At 41.5% G+C, this 21,470-nt stretch overlaps 1 protein-coding gene and 1 pseudogene across 1 annotated transcript; both read left to right on the forward strand.

The window, feature by feature from the left end:
• Positions 1-257: 257 nt before the first annotated feature.
• On the forward strand, positions 258-1,054 carry LOC139784894 (uncharacterized; annotated as a pseudogene).
• A 16,293-nt stretch (positions 1,055-17,347) lies between these two features.
• Positions 17,348-20,698, forward strand: LOC139784895 (uncharacterized). The gene has a single exon (XM_071724069.1). The coding sequence runs from the start codon at positions 17,348-17,350 to the stop codon at positions 20,696-20,698; it is 3,351 nt and encodes a 1,116-aa protein (XP_071580170.1).
• Positions 20,699-21,470: the final 772 nt, after the last annotated feature.

Consider the following 21,470-nt stretch of genomic DNA (forward strand, 5'->3'; position numbering starts at 1 on the left):
TGACATTGGCGCTTGAAAATTCGAGGCTTTCCCACTTCCCTCCCTCTCTTACGTGTTGAAGGAAAAGTTTTCGAGAAAAGTTATCTCATACCATAAACACCTAGAAAAATCTAGAGTTTTCTAATTTTTTATCTGCGCGCGAAGTTAACGTTTTAACTTTTAACTAGTGTTACGAAGTCAAAGTCATTCGAGTCTCATCGTTCGAAGCGACAACTTCGTCAGTGAAACAGTATACCTCTTACGGAGAAATAAGAACAATGGCTAGTCACAGTGAAGACGTTAATAATTCTGAGAAGAGGATGTTCACTCGCGATATTCCCGATAAGGGACGCGACTTCGAGGGAAGAAACGAGCAATTTCATATGCTGCTGTCGACAACATATGGTTTGCATGTAACAAACGAGAGAGTTTTCGTGCCGATGGTCAAATTAACCGGCAACTATGCTGACGGCGTTTATTTCGATGAGAAATCGTGGCAGCAGTTTCAAGAGAACATGGGAATCGTGAACGAATATTTAAATGGAGAAACCAAATTGAAGCCGAATTCTATCTTCATTAACAATATCTCCGTCAATTTTACCTCAGCCTACGGAGCAAGATCTATATTGATGGCGTACATGGAAAACGAGGAGAATACTTCCAACAGGTTGGGTCAAGAAGAGAAACAGACGAGAAGAATTGTTCACCAGCAAAGAAACAAAAAACATATTCAGTGGAAATTGTGATGCAGAAGCCTACATTTCTCAGACTGAAAAATATTGCGAAATGCATCGATGCGCATTTATCACATTTAAAATCAGTGGCTAATAATGTTAACGATTGTGTGCGTTATCTTATTAAAGAAATAGAGTTAAATCTTCCTAAAAGTTATATAGATGAAGATATTGTGAAATTAATTCTCAGAGAAAATTACAACAACATCGAGCGTAATGTACGTATGCAAATAACCGATTTAACTTTCCTCGATATGTATTTTAATATAGTATTTTTAGAACTTATTTTGCTGCGCTTTACCGAAATCCGCCGTATAATTTTGTCGAATCGCGGATTGTAAATTTTATAACATTATTGTTTGAACAATTTATTTACAGCTTTACTTTATAAGCGACTAAATTGTATTTTTTCGTATGAAGAATTTGTAGAAATAAACATTTTTTGTAACTTCTACTTTCATCTAGTTTTCTTCAATCCTCACGTTCCCCGTAACAAATTCCTTTTTTCTTATTTTTTCAGGATTAGTCAAAGTCTATCTCGTAAATTTTTCGAATGCTTTCAATGATAAAAACTTTTATCTAAAATGGAATAATCTCGTTACGGCACGTACGAACTTGTCCGTTCCTGTTTTCCACCCTCATTTCCCCAGGAAATAAGTCTCACGTAGGCAAAACTTTGTGAAACCAACCGTATTTGATTATTTCGTAAACTCTTTGACCAGACACAAATCATAAAAAACTCTTCGATACAAAAAAGGGTTGGGTTGCGTCACGTCTTAGTACGAGCCTGACCGTTTCTGTCTTTACTCCCTCCCCTCCCTCCCTCTCGTGGCAAGACGCTCTTGAAAATTCCGCTTTCCATCTTCGACATCTCAGCGTCCTAACCTTTTTTGAGCTTAGCGTCGTCTACCACGTGTTTCCGCCAAAATGACGCTGGTCAGCTCTTCCGCCATTTTTCTGTGTAACTTTAGCGTCGTCTACCACGTGCAGCCCCAAAAAGACGCTGGACACCTTAGGTGGAGGAGAGCCAATCAGACCCTGAGCAGCTACGGGGACGGATGTGCTTCAACACACCACACGCAAAAAAAAAATATCCGGCCGCATGTGCAATCTTGAAAGAACCTCTTCCTAACGCTGCGTTCCAAAATTCAACTAAAATCTATAGTTTACGTCACGTAAAATATAGTTTTTTGTTGATTTTTTTGGAACGCAGACCTAGAAAAAATGGTCTTCGGCGCCATAATTATAACCTAAAGCTCGCCTTTGTACTTGTACCCGCGTGATGGTTCCCCTCCCCGCCGAGATCCCATTCGCTACCGAGATCCCACTCTTCCTCGCGTGACGTCATCCCTCCTCGAGATCCCCTCGCCGCCGAGATTCCCTCGCCCCGCACTTCCGCGCGGAGCACCATGGCCTCGAACCGGCCTTCCTATACTACTTGCGCTTGGCCGCTAACAGGCGCGTATGGTGGGGATAACGGGTGGTGGCAAAGGAATTAGAATCTACAGCTAACCTGCAACAAAATCTGGGAAATGTCATAGTTGATGTTCCGTCTGTCCATATTCTAGATAGTTCGCGGACAAAAGCGCAGCAAAATACTGACTTTTGTCGGTGTGGGTAAAGTTAGCACTATATATAAGCACAGCGCTCACCATAAGCGGCTCACGGAGACCTACTCTCTACTCTTGTTTCGACTGTTTCTAGGTTGTTAGCATTAGGAAAAGTTTCTCTCACAGTGTTCTGCAGTGTATATTAACCCTTTGAGTAGCATTGACGCCATTTTAAAATTTTGACAGCAAATTCATATTCAGCAACCCAAAAAACTCCTTAGTACCAATAGTTTCATAATACATATAATATTACATATCACGCAACTATATATATATATATATATATATATATATATATATATATATATATTACATTATTTAAATATGCCGATAAATATTAAATTTGATTATTCACCTCGCTTCACATAATGTGTCCACTTTTCATCAGAAGGTGTAGACGTGATACATATTAGATGTGCGGGTGATTGGCCCACAACATCCTAACTCAAATGGGGAAGATATACATAACAGTTATTAGTTGCTATGTGTGCACCAAATCACCAATGACTTAACGTCTCTTCCGAAAGACGCAGCCCAGTTTCTCCGCACGAAAAGCCCATCGTTAATTTCTCGTGCGAGAGGGGGGGGGTGCAGTTGGAATATTAAAATTCCTATTAACAGGTAGATTCAGGGCCGGGTCTTCGTAGTTACGAGTTTTTACTTTAGCACTTTACCACTAGATCACATTGATACCCCAATTCAATTATTAAATTTATAATTAAAATTATTTGCGCTATATTAAATAGGTTTATATCGCATAAATCAATCTTGAAAATGTCTATCTTATAACTATAATTATCGCTATTTTAATTTCAAAGATCGACTTTTGAAAAATCTATTATAATAAAACTAGCTTGCAGATAGTTAACTTAGACAACTTTAAAATTATTTTTCAAAATTTTTGTTATATCTTCTCGTTATATCAAGAGACACGGTAGTGTCTCGTGCCAAGTACACGCGGAGCGAGACCGACCGTGACTCTTTTACGCGACGCGACGGGTTGCGAGTACCCGAGATGTTGAGATCTCGATAACGAGTGGACGGATCAAGTTCTAAGTAGGCTTGATCGATAGTTTGGGGTCGAAAAGGGGGGGGTTTCTCTCATAATATTCCGCTACGTGCCCTACGAGCGGAGATATTGCGACGCAAAGTCCAAATGTGAAAATTTATTTTTAAGATACGTCGTTCAGATACGTCGACCGTTTCTCATCATGCCATGCCATCATTTCATTGGCTGGAGTCGCGTCACTTTCACTTTTTCGACGCTGGCGGCGCAGGTATCGCCAGTTTCGATATCGCGCGCGTATTTCGATCGATCTAGTAGGTAAATTAAATTAGGTCGATAGACTTATCGGTCAGGAGGAAGATTTCTATTTAGGTAAATTAGGTATATATATAATACATATTTAGTCAATTGCTTCATGTTTATCTGGAGAGATTTCGTATCCTTACATCGTATTACCACCGCTGCCGGAAAAGAAGGAACCCTACGCTTGGCAGAAAGTGCCGCTAGGGAATTTTTAAGTCGATTCTTATGAATCAAGCTTGAATTCGATGTCTAGGTATCCTAGGTTGCCGATGACGAGGTCCAGATAGTGCGCTTCATAGTTTTCGGTGTCCAGGTGTAATAATACGTTGAATTCGATGTCTACGTGTCCCAGGTTGCCGATGACGAGGTCCACATAGTGCGCTCCGTAGTATTCGGTGTTTACGTGTATTAATACTTTGAATTTGATGTCCACGTGTCCCAGGTTGCCGATTGCGGGATCCAGATAGTGCGTTTCATAGTTTTCGGTGTCCAGGTGTAATCGTACGTTGAATTCGATGTCTAGGTGTTCCAGGTTGCCGATGACGAGGTCCACATAGTGCGCTCCGTAGTTTTCGGTCTCTACGTGTATTAATACCTTGAATTCGATATCCACGTGTCCCAGGTTGCCGATGACGGGATCCAGATAGTGCGCTTCATAGTTTTCGGTGTCCAGGTGTAATCGTACGTTGAATTCGATGTCTACGTGTCCCAGGTTGCCGATGACGAGGTCCACATAGTGCGCTCCGTAGTATTCGGTGTTTACGTGTATTAATACTTTGAATTTGATGTCCACGTGTCCCAGGTTGCCGATTGCGGGATCCAGATAGTGCGTTTCATAGTTTTCGGTGTCCAGGTGTAATCGTACGTTGAATTCGATGTCTAGGTGTTCCAGGTTGCCGATGACGAGGTCCACATAGTGCGCTCCGTAGTTTTCGGTGTCTACGTGTATTAATACCTTGAATTCGATGTCCACGTGTCCCAGGTTGCCGATGACGGGATCCAGATAGTGCGCTTCATAGTTTTCGGTGTCCAGGTGTAATCGTACGTTGAATTCGATGTCTAGGTATCCCAGGTTGCCGATGACGAGGTCCACATAGTGCGCTTCGTAGTTTTCGGTGTCCAGGTGTAATAATACGTTGAATGCGATGTCTAGGTGTTCCAGGTTGCCGATGACGAGGTCCACATAGTGCGCTCCGTAGTTTTCGGTGTCTACGTGTATTAATACCTTGAATTCGATGTCCACGTGTCCCAGGTTGCCGATGACGGGATCCAGATAGTGCGCTCCGTAGTTTTCGGGGTCTACGTGTATTAATACCTTGAATTCGATGTCTAGGTGTCCCAGGTTGCCGATGACGAGGTCCACATAGTGCGCTTCGTAGTTTTCGGTGTCTACGTGTATTAATACCTTGAAATTGATGTCTAGGTGTCCCAGGTTGCTGATGACGAGGTCCAGATAGCGCGCTCCGTAGTTTTCGGTGTCTAGGTGTAATAATACCTCGAATTCGATGTCTACGTGTCTCAGGTTGCCGATGACGAGGTTCACATAGTGCGCTTTGTAGTTTTTGGTGTCTAGGTGTATTAATAACTTTAAATCTGAATGTAGGACACGTAGATATCGAATTCAAGGTATTAATACACGTAGACACCGAAAACTACGGAGCGCACTATGTGGACCTCGTCATCGGCAACGTGGGGCACCTAGACATCGAATTCAACGTATTATTACACCTGGACACCGAAAACTATGGAGCGCACTATCTGGAACCCGTCATCGGCAACCTGAAACACGTGGACATCGAATTCAAGGTATTAATACACCTGGACACCGAAAACTATGGAGCGCACTATGTGGACCTCGTTATCGGCAACCTGGGACACCTAGACATCAAATTCAAGCTTGATTCATAAGAATCGACTTAAAAATTCCCTAGCGGCAGAATTAAAATTATGTCATGACATAATAAAAATCCGCTGAATTAAAATTATGTCTAGACATAATAAAAATTGGACGAATAATAGTAACCTTTCGAAAGTAGAGGTTTTAAGCTTGAAATTTAAATTTTATTCATTTTTAACAAAGTTACCGCTGCTCGAGTTTTGCCTATTTTTTAAGATAAATTTAGTGTTCCTTCAATTTTTGTGAGAAATGTATAATTTACTTTTACTTAAATATTATTAATTTTTATGTATTTGTTGTTATTGCTAATTTTGTGAATAATTAAAAAATAAAAAATAAAAATGTTTTGCAGATCCTTGCTTAACACTACAAAATAGGTGATATCAGTACAAAATTACCTTTTTCAAAAAAGGTAAAAAAAAGTGCCAAGTACACGCAATGTATTTTGTAAATTCAATCGAAAAATTATCTCACAAAATTGTCTCACAAAAATTGTCTCACAAAATTGTCTCACAAAAATTGTCTCACAAAATTATTAAATTACAAAATTGTTATTTTATTCAATCCAAGTGATATCTACCTCGAAAAAACTTAAATAACAAGTGGTATCTATTAAAAAAAAAATACGTGAAATCATTTAATACTGCGCCAATTACAAAGAGAGAATATATATATATATATATATACCTTAACAAAATTATTATTATATCACGAAATTGCGTTACCAAACTCAATCCAAGTGATATATACCTTAACAAAATTATATCACAAAATTGTTTTACCTAACTCAACCTAAGTGATATGTTATTTCAAAAAAATATATGAAATCTTTAAATTACGCCAACTACAAAGAGAATATATATATTGCTTTGAAAAATAATTGTAGTGCAACTACTCTTAAAAAATAAAACAAAATTGTGTTACCTAACTCAACCCAAGTGGTATGTATCTTTGTATTCCTGAGGATCTTTCTATCAACCCAAGTGGTAGTAGTTTTAATTCTCCTTGATAAAATTATAATATTACAAAGAATCATTTAATCATTTTAATCACAAAGAATTAAAGAGGTAACATTATAAAATAAAAATATTTAATTAAAATAAAATAAATAAATTTTTCTTGTAAAAAACTTGGCGCTGCTTTTTTAAAGTCTATCCAGACAAATTTGCATCGCGCATAAACATAAGCGTAAGAAATTGATTGGTTCATATATATGTGCAAAAGGAAATAGACCAATCCATCTCTTTATGCATATGCTTATGCACCTATGCAAGTTTGTCTAGATTAATCTTAAAAAAGCAGCGCCAAGTTTTTTACAAGAAAAATTTATTTATTTTATTTTAATTAAATATTTTTATTTTATAATGTTACCTCTTTAATTCTTTGTGATTAAAATGATTAAATGATTCTTTGTAATATTATAATTTTATCAAGGAGAATTAAAACTACTACCACTTGGGTTGATAGAAAGATCCTCAGGAATACAAAGATACATACCACTTGGGTTGAGTTAGGTAACACAATTTTGTTTTATTTTTTAAGAGTAGTTGCACTACAATTATTTTTCAAAGCAATATATATATTCTCTTTGTAGTTGGCGTAATTTAAAGATTTCATATATTTTTTTGAAATAACATATCACTTAGGTTGAGTTAGGTAAAACAATTTTGTGATATAATTTTGTTAAGGTATATATCACTTGGATTGAGTTTGGTAACGCAATTTCGTGATATAATAATAATTTTGTTAAGGTATATATATATATATATATATATTCTCTCTTTGTAATTGGCGCAGTATTAAATGATTTCACGTATTTTTTTTTTAATAGATACCACTTGTTATTTAAGTTTTTTCGAGGTAGATATCACTTGGATTGAATAAAATAACAATTTTGTAATTTAATAATTTTGTGAGACAATTTTTGTGAGACAATTTTGTGAGACAATTTTTGTGAGACAATTTTGTGAGATAATTTTTCGATTGAATTTACAAAATACATTGCGTGTACTTAGCACTTTTTTTACCTTTTTTGAAAAAGGTTTGAATATCTTTAAATATTTAGATTTTTTAAAAGTCGATTAATCATTATAGGTACTATGCAGAATTTTTCATATATACATATACTTAAAAATATATATTTTTATAGGTATTCGGCATTATACTGATGTATGTGGTCCTAGTTTCGTCCATTCATTGAATCTGAAGATAATAATAAGCAAACAGATGTGTCGAAGAAAATTGAGGATACAAAAAATCTCCATCTATACAGAGGGGTAATAATTCCTCCGGAGGCGAAAGGCGAATAAATACGAGAAACTCGAAGGATCGATAAGAAGGGTGTAAAAGCTCTTTTAGCGAATAAATGCGAATGAAAACTAAATAACTCACCTCACGATACGCGCCTCGGTGTCCAAGCAATGCATGTTTCCAAAGCGTATAGCCAAGCAAGTATAATGACCATGCAAGGGTGTAGCGTGCGCTAGCGTGTGCTTTCATGCAGGATAGTAATGTACTGCCAAGGGTCAAAAAGAGAGAATGTAAGCTGGTGTGTACGAGGACGTTTCGCAAGAGTGTTGGCCATGCACATCCCATAAGAAAGAAAGTGTTGGACGTGTGATTCCGAGGGCAAGAGAGTAAGGGTTCCGCGCAAACTGCCGAAAAGCACGCAGGCGAGTAACATCCCTGGAAAACATTTCTATAAATAACTACAAAATTTTACTAGAAATAGACATTTTTACATTTTCGTAAAAATATTTATTTTTTTGTAGGAATAGTTATTTTTTTTATAGAAATATCTATGAAACAGTACCACAAATTACAATGTTCTTAAATCAATAAATTATTGTAAGTAGTATTTCATGAAAATCTACAATTTTATAGAAAATAGCACAAAAATCTACAAATTTTAAAAATTTGAAAGACAACAAAATCTTAAAAAGTCAAAACATCTGCTTACTTGTAGAACACTACAATTATTTATAAATGACTATGAAAATCTACCACAATTTACGTATTTTGAAACTATGGAACTTTGAATCTAATTCAGTTTTTAGTTTTCCATAAAATACTACAATTTCGTATAAATAGTAACAAATATTGATTTGTTTTTACAGTTTTAAAATCTATTACAACTATGGCTAATTAAAATTTGTACTTTTTAGTTAAATGTGTAACGATGCACCCCGAAATGCATCGTTCCCGGCGAACATCAGCCGGATGCCGCCCGGCCGAATATCCGCCGGGCGAGAAAGGCACGGTGTGCCCTTTATAAATTGTATCATCTCGCGTATAAGTCCGCAAAAGGACTTACCACGGCAACCGACTTGGAGCGCCGAGCGGTGCCGAAAACGGTCGAGAGTCACCGAACGCGATCGCGGCGTCGGGGTACCTGTATAATACCCGACCGTACCGTCGATCTACCCCGGCGCTCGCCGTCGCCGTCGCCGATACCCCCGCCGCCACCTGACGGCGCCGAGGGGTATATAAGATCAGGTATTTTACGAAAAAGATAAGATTCCGCCGTGAGCCAGCAACCGATCCGACCGATTCTCCGCTGCTCACGGATCCCGAAATCCTGACACACGAATACGACCAGGAGGTAGAGAGTTACTCTCTGGCTCCGCCAAGTGAAGCATCTTGACGGTCAATTCAATCCCGTCCAATAGAACCTCTTCGGCATACGGTACCGTCGTGAACCAGGGTAAGAGAGCTACTCTCTACTCGCCAAGGATCTTGGCCACCCGGTACCGTCTCCGGCCTGACGCATCGATGCGCACGGGTATAAAGAGTTATTCTTTATACTCGCTAAGGGTCTTAGCCGCACGATACCGTGTCCACGCACGGTCCTCACCGCGTACAATCACCGCCGCGTCCGAATCCGCGCTCCCGCGCCGACCGTCACCGAATCCGCGCGTCGTATTCTGCGAGCCCGCGCGCCCGCCAATCCACGTTCACAAATCCACGTACTTTGTTCCGCGTAGCCAATCGTTGGCCGTATTCCCGCTTCATTATACATATCGCTTCCGCGATATTTGCGCTTTCGATCTCCGCGATCTCACTGTCCGACATCCGCGTATTCCACTGTATATATCTCCGCTGCGATATTCGCGCCTTCGATCTACGCGATCTCACTAATGTATTCAAGCTTATTAGAATAAACTTTGTTAACTTTTGTTTTAACCGAGTCTTGTGTCTTCCTCCGCGCCTACTCTGAACCCTGACCAGCCGCGAGCTAGATCCGCGCTTCGGAAGTTAGGTTGTTTTAAATGTTACAAGTTTTTACACAAATTTTCCAAAATTTATCTATTATTAATAACTTCTTAACTCGCAGAAGTCAAAACACGTATGTTTTTATTTTCATTCTATTGTAAAATCCAATAGAAAAATACATAAATCTACAATCTTTTACCTAATTAAATTTCTGATTCCTGAATGATTGTAATTTCACAATACTACAAGGTTCTATGGAAAACGACAAAATCCTTAAGCTTTTTACGAATTCATGAAAATCTACATAAATTTGCTTTTTTAGATTTTTATAAGACACTACAATTTTTCATGGAAAGGTTCGCTCCGTGATCGCGAGTGCTAGTAACGCGCACTGCCGCGATGCGGCTACACGTGCCAGTACTTTCTCGTAATAAAGAAACATCACGCGTTATAATATAAGAAGTGAGTCAGTGAGAGGTCTAATTACCATATTCTTCGCTGCAGATTAGCTTAAGTGATACCTCTGGTATCACGTAGTGTAGGTCTGCGAAGCGATTTTTGATAAATTGTTGGATACGTCTTACTTATTAACTTACATATATTTTAACTTAAACTACAATTGTAGTCTACTGTACTTAAATGGACATAGAAACGTGTAGAATATCAGGATTAGTTGTAGTTTGACGTAGTTCAACTTAAAATTCTTAGATCAAGTCGCAGAAACTATGCACTAAAAAAATACAAAAATTTACAAAAGTGTTACAATTTGTGGCGGCCGGATCTTCATAGCGCTACGGGGCACCGCGCCGCGAAGCTACGCGCCTGGCGAGCTACCGCTCGGGCACGCCGTACGGCCGAGCCGCCGCACGTGCTAGCGAGTTCGCCGCGCCGCCGCTAGGCGGCTAACGCCCGTGCCAGTTTCGCGTAAGTTAGATTACACTGGGGAGCTATAAGAAGACCACCCGCTGAGAGGACTTCAGAGCCTTCTCTCGACTTGAGACGCCTTTTTTGTTACAACGGGCTATCAATCGAGATTGTAAGGTCGGAAAACAGTTCCTACGGAACTATAGAGCGAGCTTCTTAGGCCTGCATAACGGGGTGTGCCCCGGGCCTCTGGTGACAGAGAGAGCTCCGGGCCTTCGGTTCCAAACTACCAGCATACTCGGCAAGCTGCCACGTAAGAGGAAGCAGCGTGGGTGTCCCGGCCACGGGCAAGCGCCGGCGCCAAGTTCGCCCGCTCCAAGGGCTCGGCCCAGTGCTGCCAGTAATCGGCCTCTAGTCGCATGGTCGCATAGGGAGGGGATGACGTACACAAGCGAGCGACCGTGTCTGTGTGCGCTCGGCACTTCGGCCAGCTTCGGCGGTAGAAGAGTGCAGACATACAATCTGCTGTCTCTTTCTTTCTCGCTATAGCTATAGCTAATGCCGCCAGCCGCGAGAATCGCACTCGCCGCTCGTATGTTTCTTTTCGTACATGTAAATAAATCTGTAAATGGAAATATATTCTGTACATAAAAAGATGTAAAATAATTAAAGAAATAAATAATAGAAGAAGCGTAAATGATAAATGACTAATAGAAATACATTCTTGGCCAACATGTCTACCTCTTTCTTCAAAGTTCCGTTATGAATTAAGAAAAATAACTTGTAATTAATACAAGAAAAATTGAATTAAAAATTAAATTATTTGTCCCAAATAGAAAATTAGAAAATATTCTGTTAGTATATATATTAGTGTGTTTAGAGTATATTTGTCTACTTTTTTTTACTAATTCTGTTTTTCATTTTCTAAATGAAAAACGGTAATCTCTTCCGTTATGAAAAAAATTTAAACAATTGTTAATTTGACAATTCGACAATTAATAAAAAATTATAATTCAAAAATAACGTTTTACACAATTGTAAAGCATATTGCAATTATAGTGCATAGGAATATACACAAGTAGGTATTAATATTATCACAATATTAAACAAACAACTGTTTATATTTCCTAATAGTGTATACCTAATACATTGAAAAGGGAAAGTTATGCGCAGTGTCATTATTACAAGTGGTCTTTCGCACTACCTATGAGGTGCCACTAATAGTGCGTTAGGTTTTTAAGGTGGACCTTCGCCTGTAGCCTTATTATACCACATTTTTTTATATATGTACATATATATAGATACGTATTTGTATCGCGCGTCTTTTTCGTCTTTCTCACTCAAAACATTTGAAAAACACTAGACGATACATATATATATACGCGGATCCTCAACTACTATCTACTATCTACTATATCCTCGGTTGTGTTTACATCTTATTGTGTTTATGTTCGACCACGAAAGCGGACGCTATGCAGAGCAATTCGTCTCGTAAGTAATACATCAAATTATTTTCCTTTTTTTACTAAGAAAGTTTAAAGAAGTTAAGGAGTCAAAACCGGTTGTCCGTGCTAACAAATATGTTTCAAAGATATAAATAAATTTATATAAACGTTTTTGGCTATTATTACACCTTTTTCAGTGTAAATAATATCGCAAATTCTACTCTAAAGTAATCATAATCACATTTATTTACAACATATTCTGGACTTGTCAAGAGTATATCTTACATTATATTAAGAAAATATTCTTTGCTGAAGAAAATTGTTACTTAAACAAAATAAAATAAGTGATTGCTTTTCACGTCTGTAGAATAATATTTTTCTGTGAGATCCATGTAAAAATGTCCCGTAAAAGAGTAGATTTGATAAATTTAAAACTTTTTTATTTGTTGAACTGCTACGAATATTACTGACTTTATTAATCAACAAATTGCAAATTTTCTAAATTCAATATTTTATTTAGTATCACGTTAATTTATAATAGAATATGCGACAATTTATACTAAAAAGGGTCTAATAACAGGCAGAAACGTTTATATACTTTTTTTATTTAGAACTTTTGAAGCATATTCATTATTGTGGACAACCGGCTTTGACTCTTTAGCCTCTTTAAATCTTAACTAATATTTATCATTAGAGTTTTATTATTATCCAATTTTATTTATTTTTTTTGTTATTTCAATAAAAACTCCTAAGAGGAACGTGTCAACGGTCCTACAAGAAATCCAGCAGAAGCTGGATTTCTTGTATCAGCAGCAGCAGCAGCAGCAGCAGCCCCAAGAGCTACTGCAACAGCAACAGCAACAGCAGCAGCCCCAAGAGCTACTGCAACAGCAGCAACAACAGCCGCTGCCCCAGCAGCAGCAGCAGCAACAACCATTGCTAAATCAAAGTACATTATTGAATTAATTATGTATATTAGTTGCTTTCCATTTACACTCAAGTGATCTGAGTCACTCAATTATGTGAGTATTTTATACTCAGGTAAGATATGTCATTTTGTATTTACCTGCTTATTTTGGTGACAAAGCTATCGCATAATAATACAGGTTCATAGCCTCACTTTTAATATGTGAGTCTATTAGATTCATTAAAGCATATGGTCTCGATTGTGGATAAAAACTCAGTTGAATCTTACTTGCCAGCATGAAAAAAAACGTGCATTCAACTGAGTTATGACGTCACAAGTGAGAATTATCTGAGTTTTGATGTAAATGGAAAGCAGCTATTAATGAATATGTATATTAATGAAACTAATTATGTATATATATATATATATATATATATCTATTTTTAAGGAATGAGAAAAAGGGGAGCGGGCAGAGCTCGAGCCCGCTGGTACCGCCAGCGAAGCAGCCAAGGCGGCGGTCAGGGCGGCCGAGGCGGCGCACAGTGTGACAAAAAGTACTTTTTAGGGACAAAATTCTGCCTACACCCGAATTCTGCATGGATTGCAATGTTTTTTTTTTTAATACTCGTAAAGAGTTTAACTTTGAGGTCTCACTGCTAAAAATTCGATCAAAGTGGATTAACCCTCCGAAAAAGTTCCTCAACCCTATCAAAAAATGAATAGCACAGTTAAATAGAGGTATTTATACTGTAAAACTTTTATATGAAACATATTTTTATATTTTGTTTAGTTTATGAGATATATCGAGAAAAGCAATAAATGTCTCTACTTCTGAAGGGAGGTTTCACCCTTTTAAACCGTTTTTGAGCATCAACGAAAAATTGCTAAATTCATGTGTTCACCCCCTCTACATTTATGCCAAGTTTCATTAAAATCTGAAATTAACACTTCGTAAGGTTCCCTTGTTAATGGATTTTTGAAGTTTTTTTGACTGTAGAAAAAAATCCTGACGTGTAGGGGCAGAACTGAGGTCATATTCGGTTTCAACGGGCCAAAATACATTGGAATATCATGGTCTAGTCAATAGGGCAGACAACTTTTTTTGTGGGCTTGTGTTATCAACTGCATTTCAACAGGGAATCCTGAATTGTTGACTGTTATTAGTTGATTGCCATAGAAGAATTTCTTTAAACAATACTGAAGCTATCATGACAAGATTCTACCATGACAAGATTACAGCCTTAAGGGGATCCTGCCCCGGGATTCTCTAACTCCTTAACGACAGTTTCGGTATCGTTGCGCAGCTTTTTTACCATATATAATACCTGCGCAACGATACCGAAACTGTCGTTAAGGAGTTAGAGAATCCCCGTACTGGAGTGACAGCGACACTGACTAATCGGTCTAAGCAATATCTTTGAATTGGCTGAACATAATGGAAAATTAAAAAACTTCTTTTCTTCGTCAGTGAAATTTAATAAGTAGTATTATTTGACCAAACTGACGTAGCGTATAATGTCGTAATTACATTACTTCAATCCATTCAATCCTCATGTAGTTCGATGCCGTCCTTTGACTCGGAATGACTGCTCTCACACGTTCTCCGGTTCCGGTTGCCTCTTTTGCTACATCGCATTATAATTCAGGATGGATCGCGGCTCCTTCATTTTAACAATTAGACAACTTCGAAATTCTGACAAAGTGTTAAACTGCAAGAAATTCACGTGCGACTAATATGAGATAGTTTTAGTACTCTGGATAAGGACACAAAACTAGTGTCGAAACGTCGAGGATTGAAGTAATGTAATTACGACATTATACGCTACGTCAGTTTGGTCAAATAATACTACTTAATAATGGAAAATCTTTTTACACGATTAAAGTACGCACAAAAATGTAGAGGACTGTACATGATTTTTTCTAAAAAAAAGTTTTATTTTCATAAATATTGTCTTCACCTGACGACAGTATTTGCTTTATACAATAATTAATATACATTTTTTTATTTTTTTTTGTTTTTCTATTTTTTCCAATTACTATCCTTTAATCGTGGCATCCATTCTCCAGAGCTTCTACAAATGTTTCCTGAATATTACAAAACTGTATGAATTGGATCATAAGAACATGATCACTGTAATAACGTTTCAGCAACGGCTGAGAGTTCTTTTGTTCTTCTCTTTTCTTTAATCCGCATGGAATTAATTAAAGGATCAGACGAAATCATTAATTGGTGGATTATATCGTTGTTAGTGGAGATGCGATCAGTCATTCTACAATTAGTCAGTCTAGCTCTCCTAAATATCTTATTGTTAGCTTCTTGTGGCTCTTCGGAAAAATAACCCATGGGTACATTGAAGAACTTCACAATACTGCTTCCATGTATTAATATCTTGTGCACCGTAGGAGGCATTTTGTACCACGGGTATAACTGTACACACAGATTCGTTGTATCTAATGCATAAATTTTAAACCTTCCGCTGTCAATCATTTTGTTGCATGTGATGGTCTGCATAATGTTGTGAAACCGTTCTATAAGAGATTCATTCAAACCAGTTATACGAGCTACAGTTTGAGCATTTTCGAAGAAAGAGCGAGCCACATTTCCCGTATTGGTTGTTCCACTTCCTTGTTTGACAACGTCAACTGTTAATGACAATTCTGATTTCAACTTCCGTTGAATGAATTGTTTCCTTTTTTTCTTTAATTCTTTTTCTTGGAATGTTCTGGCAGCACTTTTTCGAAAATCGAGATTGTACGCGATGTGCAGCAAGTATTCAAAACTTCGAATCCAAGCATGTAAGGTGGACATCCCAAATTTATAGAATTCTTCATTGCATTTGCGTGTTATGACATGATTGAGATCATTCATCAATTTTGGGCCAACTCCGCAGATATTACACCGAGAAGATGCTTTATTCTCCGTCAAGATATTACAAATTTTTCCGTCTATCATCGTACATTTCATATTAAAACTCAAATGAAATTCCATATCTCCAATTTTAAGATAGTACAATTCAACTTTTTTAAGTAAATTTTCATACTTTTCATATGTTGCTATCACAATTTCATGGGTTTCTTTAGTGAAATTGAATTCTACAGGCCGACACCAATGTATGGATGAGGGCGTTTCATTCTCCCAAATTGTTGAGAATTGAATAAATGCGAGCTGAATATTCTCGAACTTCGACGAGACAGCAAGCATTATTCGAGAACGCTCGAAAGGCTCCAAACCGCGAGCGTTTGCTTCCCCCCTTTTTTTTTGGGTGTTTTGCGAGCAAACGGCTCGCAGGTGTCTATCGCGTGATCGCAAGTACCTCGGCCAATAGTCTGCGCGCTAGTCGATTTGGAGCCAGTCAGCGGATCTCGCGTCACCAAATTCCTCGCGGCCTAACGCGAAGCTCCGGCCGCGATCCCTTGCCTGCTCCGGCCGGGACGGGCAGTGAGCCGTCATAACTCGTACGCGATACATTGATCGACGTCGAGAACGCGGAGTAAAATAGCGAGTGCGAAATAGCGAGCGCGAAAGAGAAACGCGCATACAGTGTAAACCGCTTTTAATAAAGTTGACTGACTGTTATTTCTTGTACTTATTTTCTTGTACTCTCCACGGCGCGCAACGCGAAAACGTCGAGCGGTCCACTAACATTTAATGGTCCTTCGAGCCGGATCAGTGATAAAAGACCGGCATAGACAGTTCGACCGCCTCAACAGTGATCGCGTCGTGCTACTCCGAGATCGACATACCGTCGCGCCTACACGACTCGCTCAAAAAAGGAGTTCGCCGTTCGAACCGTTGTCCCGGTTCATCGGGTACTTCGCGATACGTGCCCTCGACTCCGTGGCTCACTCCGAACATTGAGCGCTCTGCACCCGCTCTCCTAAAGATTGGTGCCTTGTGATTTTGTGAAGTGCTTCGGAGGCTCCTGCGTGACCTCCAGCAAACGTATCGTGCTCCTTGCGATACGCATCCGCCGCCCGACGGCGCCCTGCGTTGCGACGTGCTATACGTCCCTGCCTCCCGCGAGTACCTGCTACTCGCCGCGGAGTCGCACCCCGAGACGTGCTATACGTCCCTGCCTCCCGCGAGTACCTGCTACTCGCCGCGGAGTCGCACACCGAGACGTGCCAGACGTCCCTGCCTCCCGCGAGTATCGCCCTGCTACTCGCCGCGGAGTCGCACACCGAGACGTGCCAGACGTCCCTGCCTCCCGCGAGTATCGCCCTGCTACTCGCCGCGGAGTCGCACACCGAGACGTGCCGGACGTCCCTGCCTCCCGCGAGTATCGCCCTGCTACTCGCCGCGGAGTCGCACACGAGCGTCTTCGCTCGACAAGAAGATTGACACGCAAGTGTCGGAAAGATTTCTACACGATCCAGACATCCGCTTGACATGTCTTTGGATCTCGAAAATCTACTCATTGCTCAAGGCGATACGATTGCTACGCTCACGCGATCGCTGACGAACTTTAAGAAGCTTGCCAAGGCTCAGGTCACCCTCCCCAAGACGAAAGGGAGACTGACGAACTTGGAAGCGCTCTGGGCGCAAACTCGAGCCCTTCATATCCAGATTCTGCAGACGGCTACGGCGGAGGAGAAGAAGTCGACCCCCTACTTTCAACAAGAGGAAATTCTCGCCGCCGAGGACGCCTACTTCAACGCAGTGGACCACCTACAAGAAGTCATCGGTAGATTAAGTAACGACGCCCCGAGCGCGCCGTATCGAGGTAACGAGTCTTCTTATCGCGACGCGCACTCCGGAGTGTCATTGCATCTGCCTCGTATCTCGCTTCCGAACTTTTCTGGTGCTTTCGCTGAATGGGAGAATTTTCGCGGAATCTTCGAGTCTTTAGTAGCAAACAGTGAATCGTTGACAAGAACGCAAAAATTACATTATCTGAAAGCGAGCCTCTCCGGCGAGGCCGCGTCGTTGATTAATAACATTCAAATTTCTGACGCGAACTACGAGGCAGCTTGGCAACTTCTTACCGACGAATACGACAACCGCAACGCGATTATTCACGCGCATATCCATTCGTTCGCCGACTTACCGAAAATGAAAAACGAGAACGTGACCGAGTTGAAAAAACTTCGCGATAGTGTGTCCGCATCTCTCGCCGCGTTAACGAATCTCGATCGTCCGGTCGATATGTGGGACGACCTCCTAGTTTATATTATCTCGCAAAAGTTCAGTCCGCGAACGCGAAATGAATGGCATCTTAAACGAGGCGACACGGATGCGTACCCTACGTATAAAGAGATTCATGACTTCATGACTCTTCGCATTCGCGGTCTCGCGGATTACCCTTCGCAATCCGAATCTGCGTCAAATGGTGCGCGCGGTCATAAAGCTCGTGCTTCAGTGAATACTGTTTCGCCCGTCAAATGCGTCCGTTGTTCCGGAAACCATGGTCTGGCAAAGTGTAATCAATTTCTACGTCTGTCGGTCGAGCAGCGTCGACTCGCCGCGCGACAGCATAAATGTTGCTTTAATTGTTTGAGAACCGAGCATTTTTTAAACAATTGTCCGAGTAAAGGACGGTGCAATCACTGCCACCAAGCTCACCATTCGCTGCTTCACCGCGAGGGTACGGAAGCTGGTACTAAATGTACGCTTTCCGCGATTAATCCGCCGTCCTCAGCTCCGTCAGCTGTGTCAGTCGCCGCTGCCTCCGAGTCACCGGCCGCGCCCTCAGCGTTCGTTCAAAACGTGCATGCTACTCGAGATTTTGTAAAGCCGCCGCCTCATGTACTTCTCGCCACCGCGTATGTTAGTTTAAGTACAATCGAGGGCCGCACATTTAAAGTACGTGCACTACTAGATCAAGGCTCGACATACAGTTTCATATCAGAATCTCTTTGTCAGACTATGCGAACCAGGCGTCATCGTGCCGCGTTGAAAATACATTGTTTTGGAGAAAAATTTAATGGAGTCGCGCGGTCGCAAGTTAATCTTACTCTCGCGCCCTGCGACAAACAGGGACCGATATTTCCCTTCTCGGGCTACGTATATCAGAGAATCACTTCTTATACCGCCTCTCAACAGAAGCCGGCCGCAATGTGGCCGCATCTACGCGATTTACCTTTAGCAGATCCTGATCCCTCATGTAATCACCCGATTCATGTATTAATCGGCGCGGATTTATACGGGTCTCTGCTACTCGACGGCCTACGTCAAGGCCCGGTCGGCACACCGACGGGCCAGCTTACAATTTTCGGATGGATCCTCTCCGGTCCCGTCGGCCCTGCGCGCCCGGCCGGAGAGTCCGCTTCTGTCCTGAATTGCGTATCCTGCGAGGATACGAATTCCTTAATTCAAAGTTTTTGGGAGGACGAAAGTATCCCCTCTCGAACTCCTCTCACCGAAGAGGACGAACGTTGCGAGAGGCATTTTGCGACGACTCATTCTCGCGATTCACAAGGACGCTACATTGTGCGTTTGCCGTTTAAAGACGGCCCCCCTTGCGTCGGCGACACCTTTCGAAAGGCTTCCTTTCTGTACTCCAATATGGAGCGCCGACTCTCGCGGAAACCAGAAATCGCCGCGCAGTATCACGATTTTTTAAGGGAATACGAATCGATGGGGCACATGGAGGCGGTGCGGGCGGACGAGCGCCCCCCTTACCCCCCGATATACATCCCGCATTATTTTGTGTTACGCGAATCAAGTACAACGACCAAGTTACGCGTTGTGTTTAACGCCTCAAGCGCATCGACCGACAAAACCTCGCTCAATGACTTCCTAATGGCGGGACCTAAACTTCAACAAGACATCGCCGCGATAATCCTGCGCTGGCGACTTTTTCGGTACGTGTATATGGCTGACATTGCTAAAATGTTCCGACAAATACTCGTGCATCGGGATGACGCGGACTATCAACAAATTCTTTGGCGCCCTCCCGACAGTCTGTTGATTCGACTTTACCGCTTACTCACCGTGACCTACGGGCAAAAACCCTCGCCTTTTCTCGCACAGCGCTCCCTTCTCCAATTAGCTCGCGACGAAAGTAAAGACTTCCCCGACGCGGTCAATATAATCGAAGAGTCGACCTACGTCGATGATGTTCTTTTCGGAGCAGACGACCTTCTGTCACTGCTCGAAAAGCGCAAGCAACTCGTGGGCATAATGAATCGCGGATGTTTCCCCCTTCGAAAATGGGCCGCGAATTCAGCCGAACTTTTGACGGATATTCCAGAGGACCAACGGGAATCCTCGGACTATCCGATCAATCACGATGACACGCTCAAGGTCCTCGGCCTGTCTTGGTCTCCGCGCGATGACTCGTTTCGTTTCGTAATTTCGCCATACGCCGTGACAGTTCATACTAAGCGCTCCGTTTTATCGTTTATTGCAAAGCTGTATGACCCCCTCGGCTGGGCGTCACCGATAGTCATCGCGGCCAAGATGTTGATGCAAGAGCTCTGGCTCCGTAAAATTGATTGGGATGCTCCCATCCCCGATGATCTTCTGCATCAGTGGATCAATTACGTTTCAGATTTGCCTAATATTAGCAAAATACGCATTTCTCGATGGACAGGGATGCGTCAAGATAAACTCGATGTTGAATTGCACGGCTTCGCGGACGCCTCCACTCGCGCTTACGCCGCGGTAGTTTTCCTCCGAATTGTGCATTCTCCCTCTAACATTCAAGTCATCCTCCTCGCGGCCAAAACGAAAGTCGCGCCATTGAAAACCGTTAGCGTTCCACGCTTGGAACTTAACGCCGTCGTTCTATTAATTTGATTGATAGAATGGGTAAGAAACACCACGGGCTTGATGCGAGCTCTCTTATTTGGATGGACTGATTCCCAAATCGTATTAGCTTGGCTTTTACAACATCCATCCCGATGGAATTCCTATGTCGCGAACCGCGTCTCCGAGGTGCAGACGCGCCTTCTGACCGTACGTTGGCAACACGTTCGCTCCCAGGAAAATCCTGCCGACTGCGCTTCGCGCGGTTTTACTGCCGCCGATCTCGTCAATCATGAATTATGGTGGTCGGGGCCCCGGTGGCTTAGCTCGACCACGGCCTCGTGGCCGATCCCCCCGACTCCTATTGAAAAGGACATTTTACAAACGGTATCTTCCGAAGCGCGTAAAGCTACCGTTCATCTCGTCGATTCAGCTCCTGAGTGGGATCTGCCCACCTCCTGCTCGAGCTGGATCCGACTTCTTCGTATTACCGCGTACATTCGGCGTTTCGTTCGAAACTTAAAAAATAAAGTCGCCTCTTCGGTGATCGTCAAGTCCCCCTTGACCGCAGAAGAGATCCACGAAGCCTCCGTCTTTTGGCTTCGATCGGCACAAGCGACTTGTTTTTCGGATGACTTGAAAGCTTTGAACGCTCACGCCGCTGTATCGCGATCAAGTTCCTTACGCTCTCTCCACCCCTTTATCGGGAAAGATAAATTAATCCGGCTTGGCGGGCGGCTCGAAAACTCCGCGCTGAGTTACAATGAGCGACACCCCGTCACACTTCCCAGACATCATATTGCCGAACTTTTGATCGATCAAG

This window comes from Temnothorax nylanderi, unplaced genomic scaffold, assembly GCF_030848795.1.
Source record: "Temnothorax nylanderi isolate EJ_2023f unplaced genomic scaffold, tnyl_v1.0 TNYL_tig0700_pilon, whole genome shotgun sequence".
Classification (NCBI taxonomy): domain Eukaryota; kingdom Metazoa; phylum Arthropoda; class Insecta; order Hymenoptera; family Formicidae; genus Temnothorax; species Temnothorax nylanderi.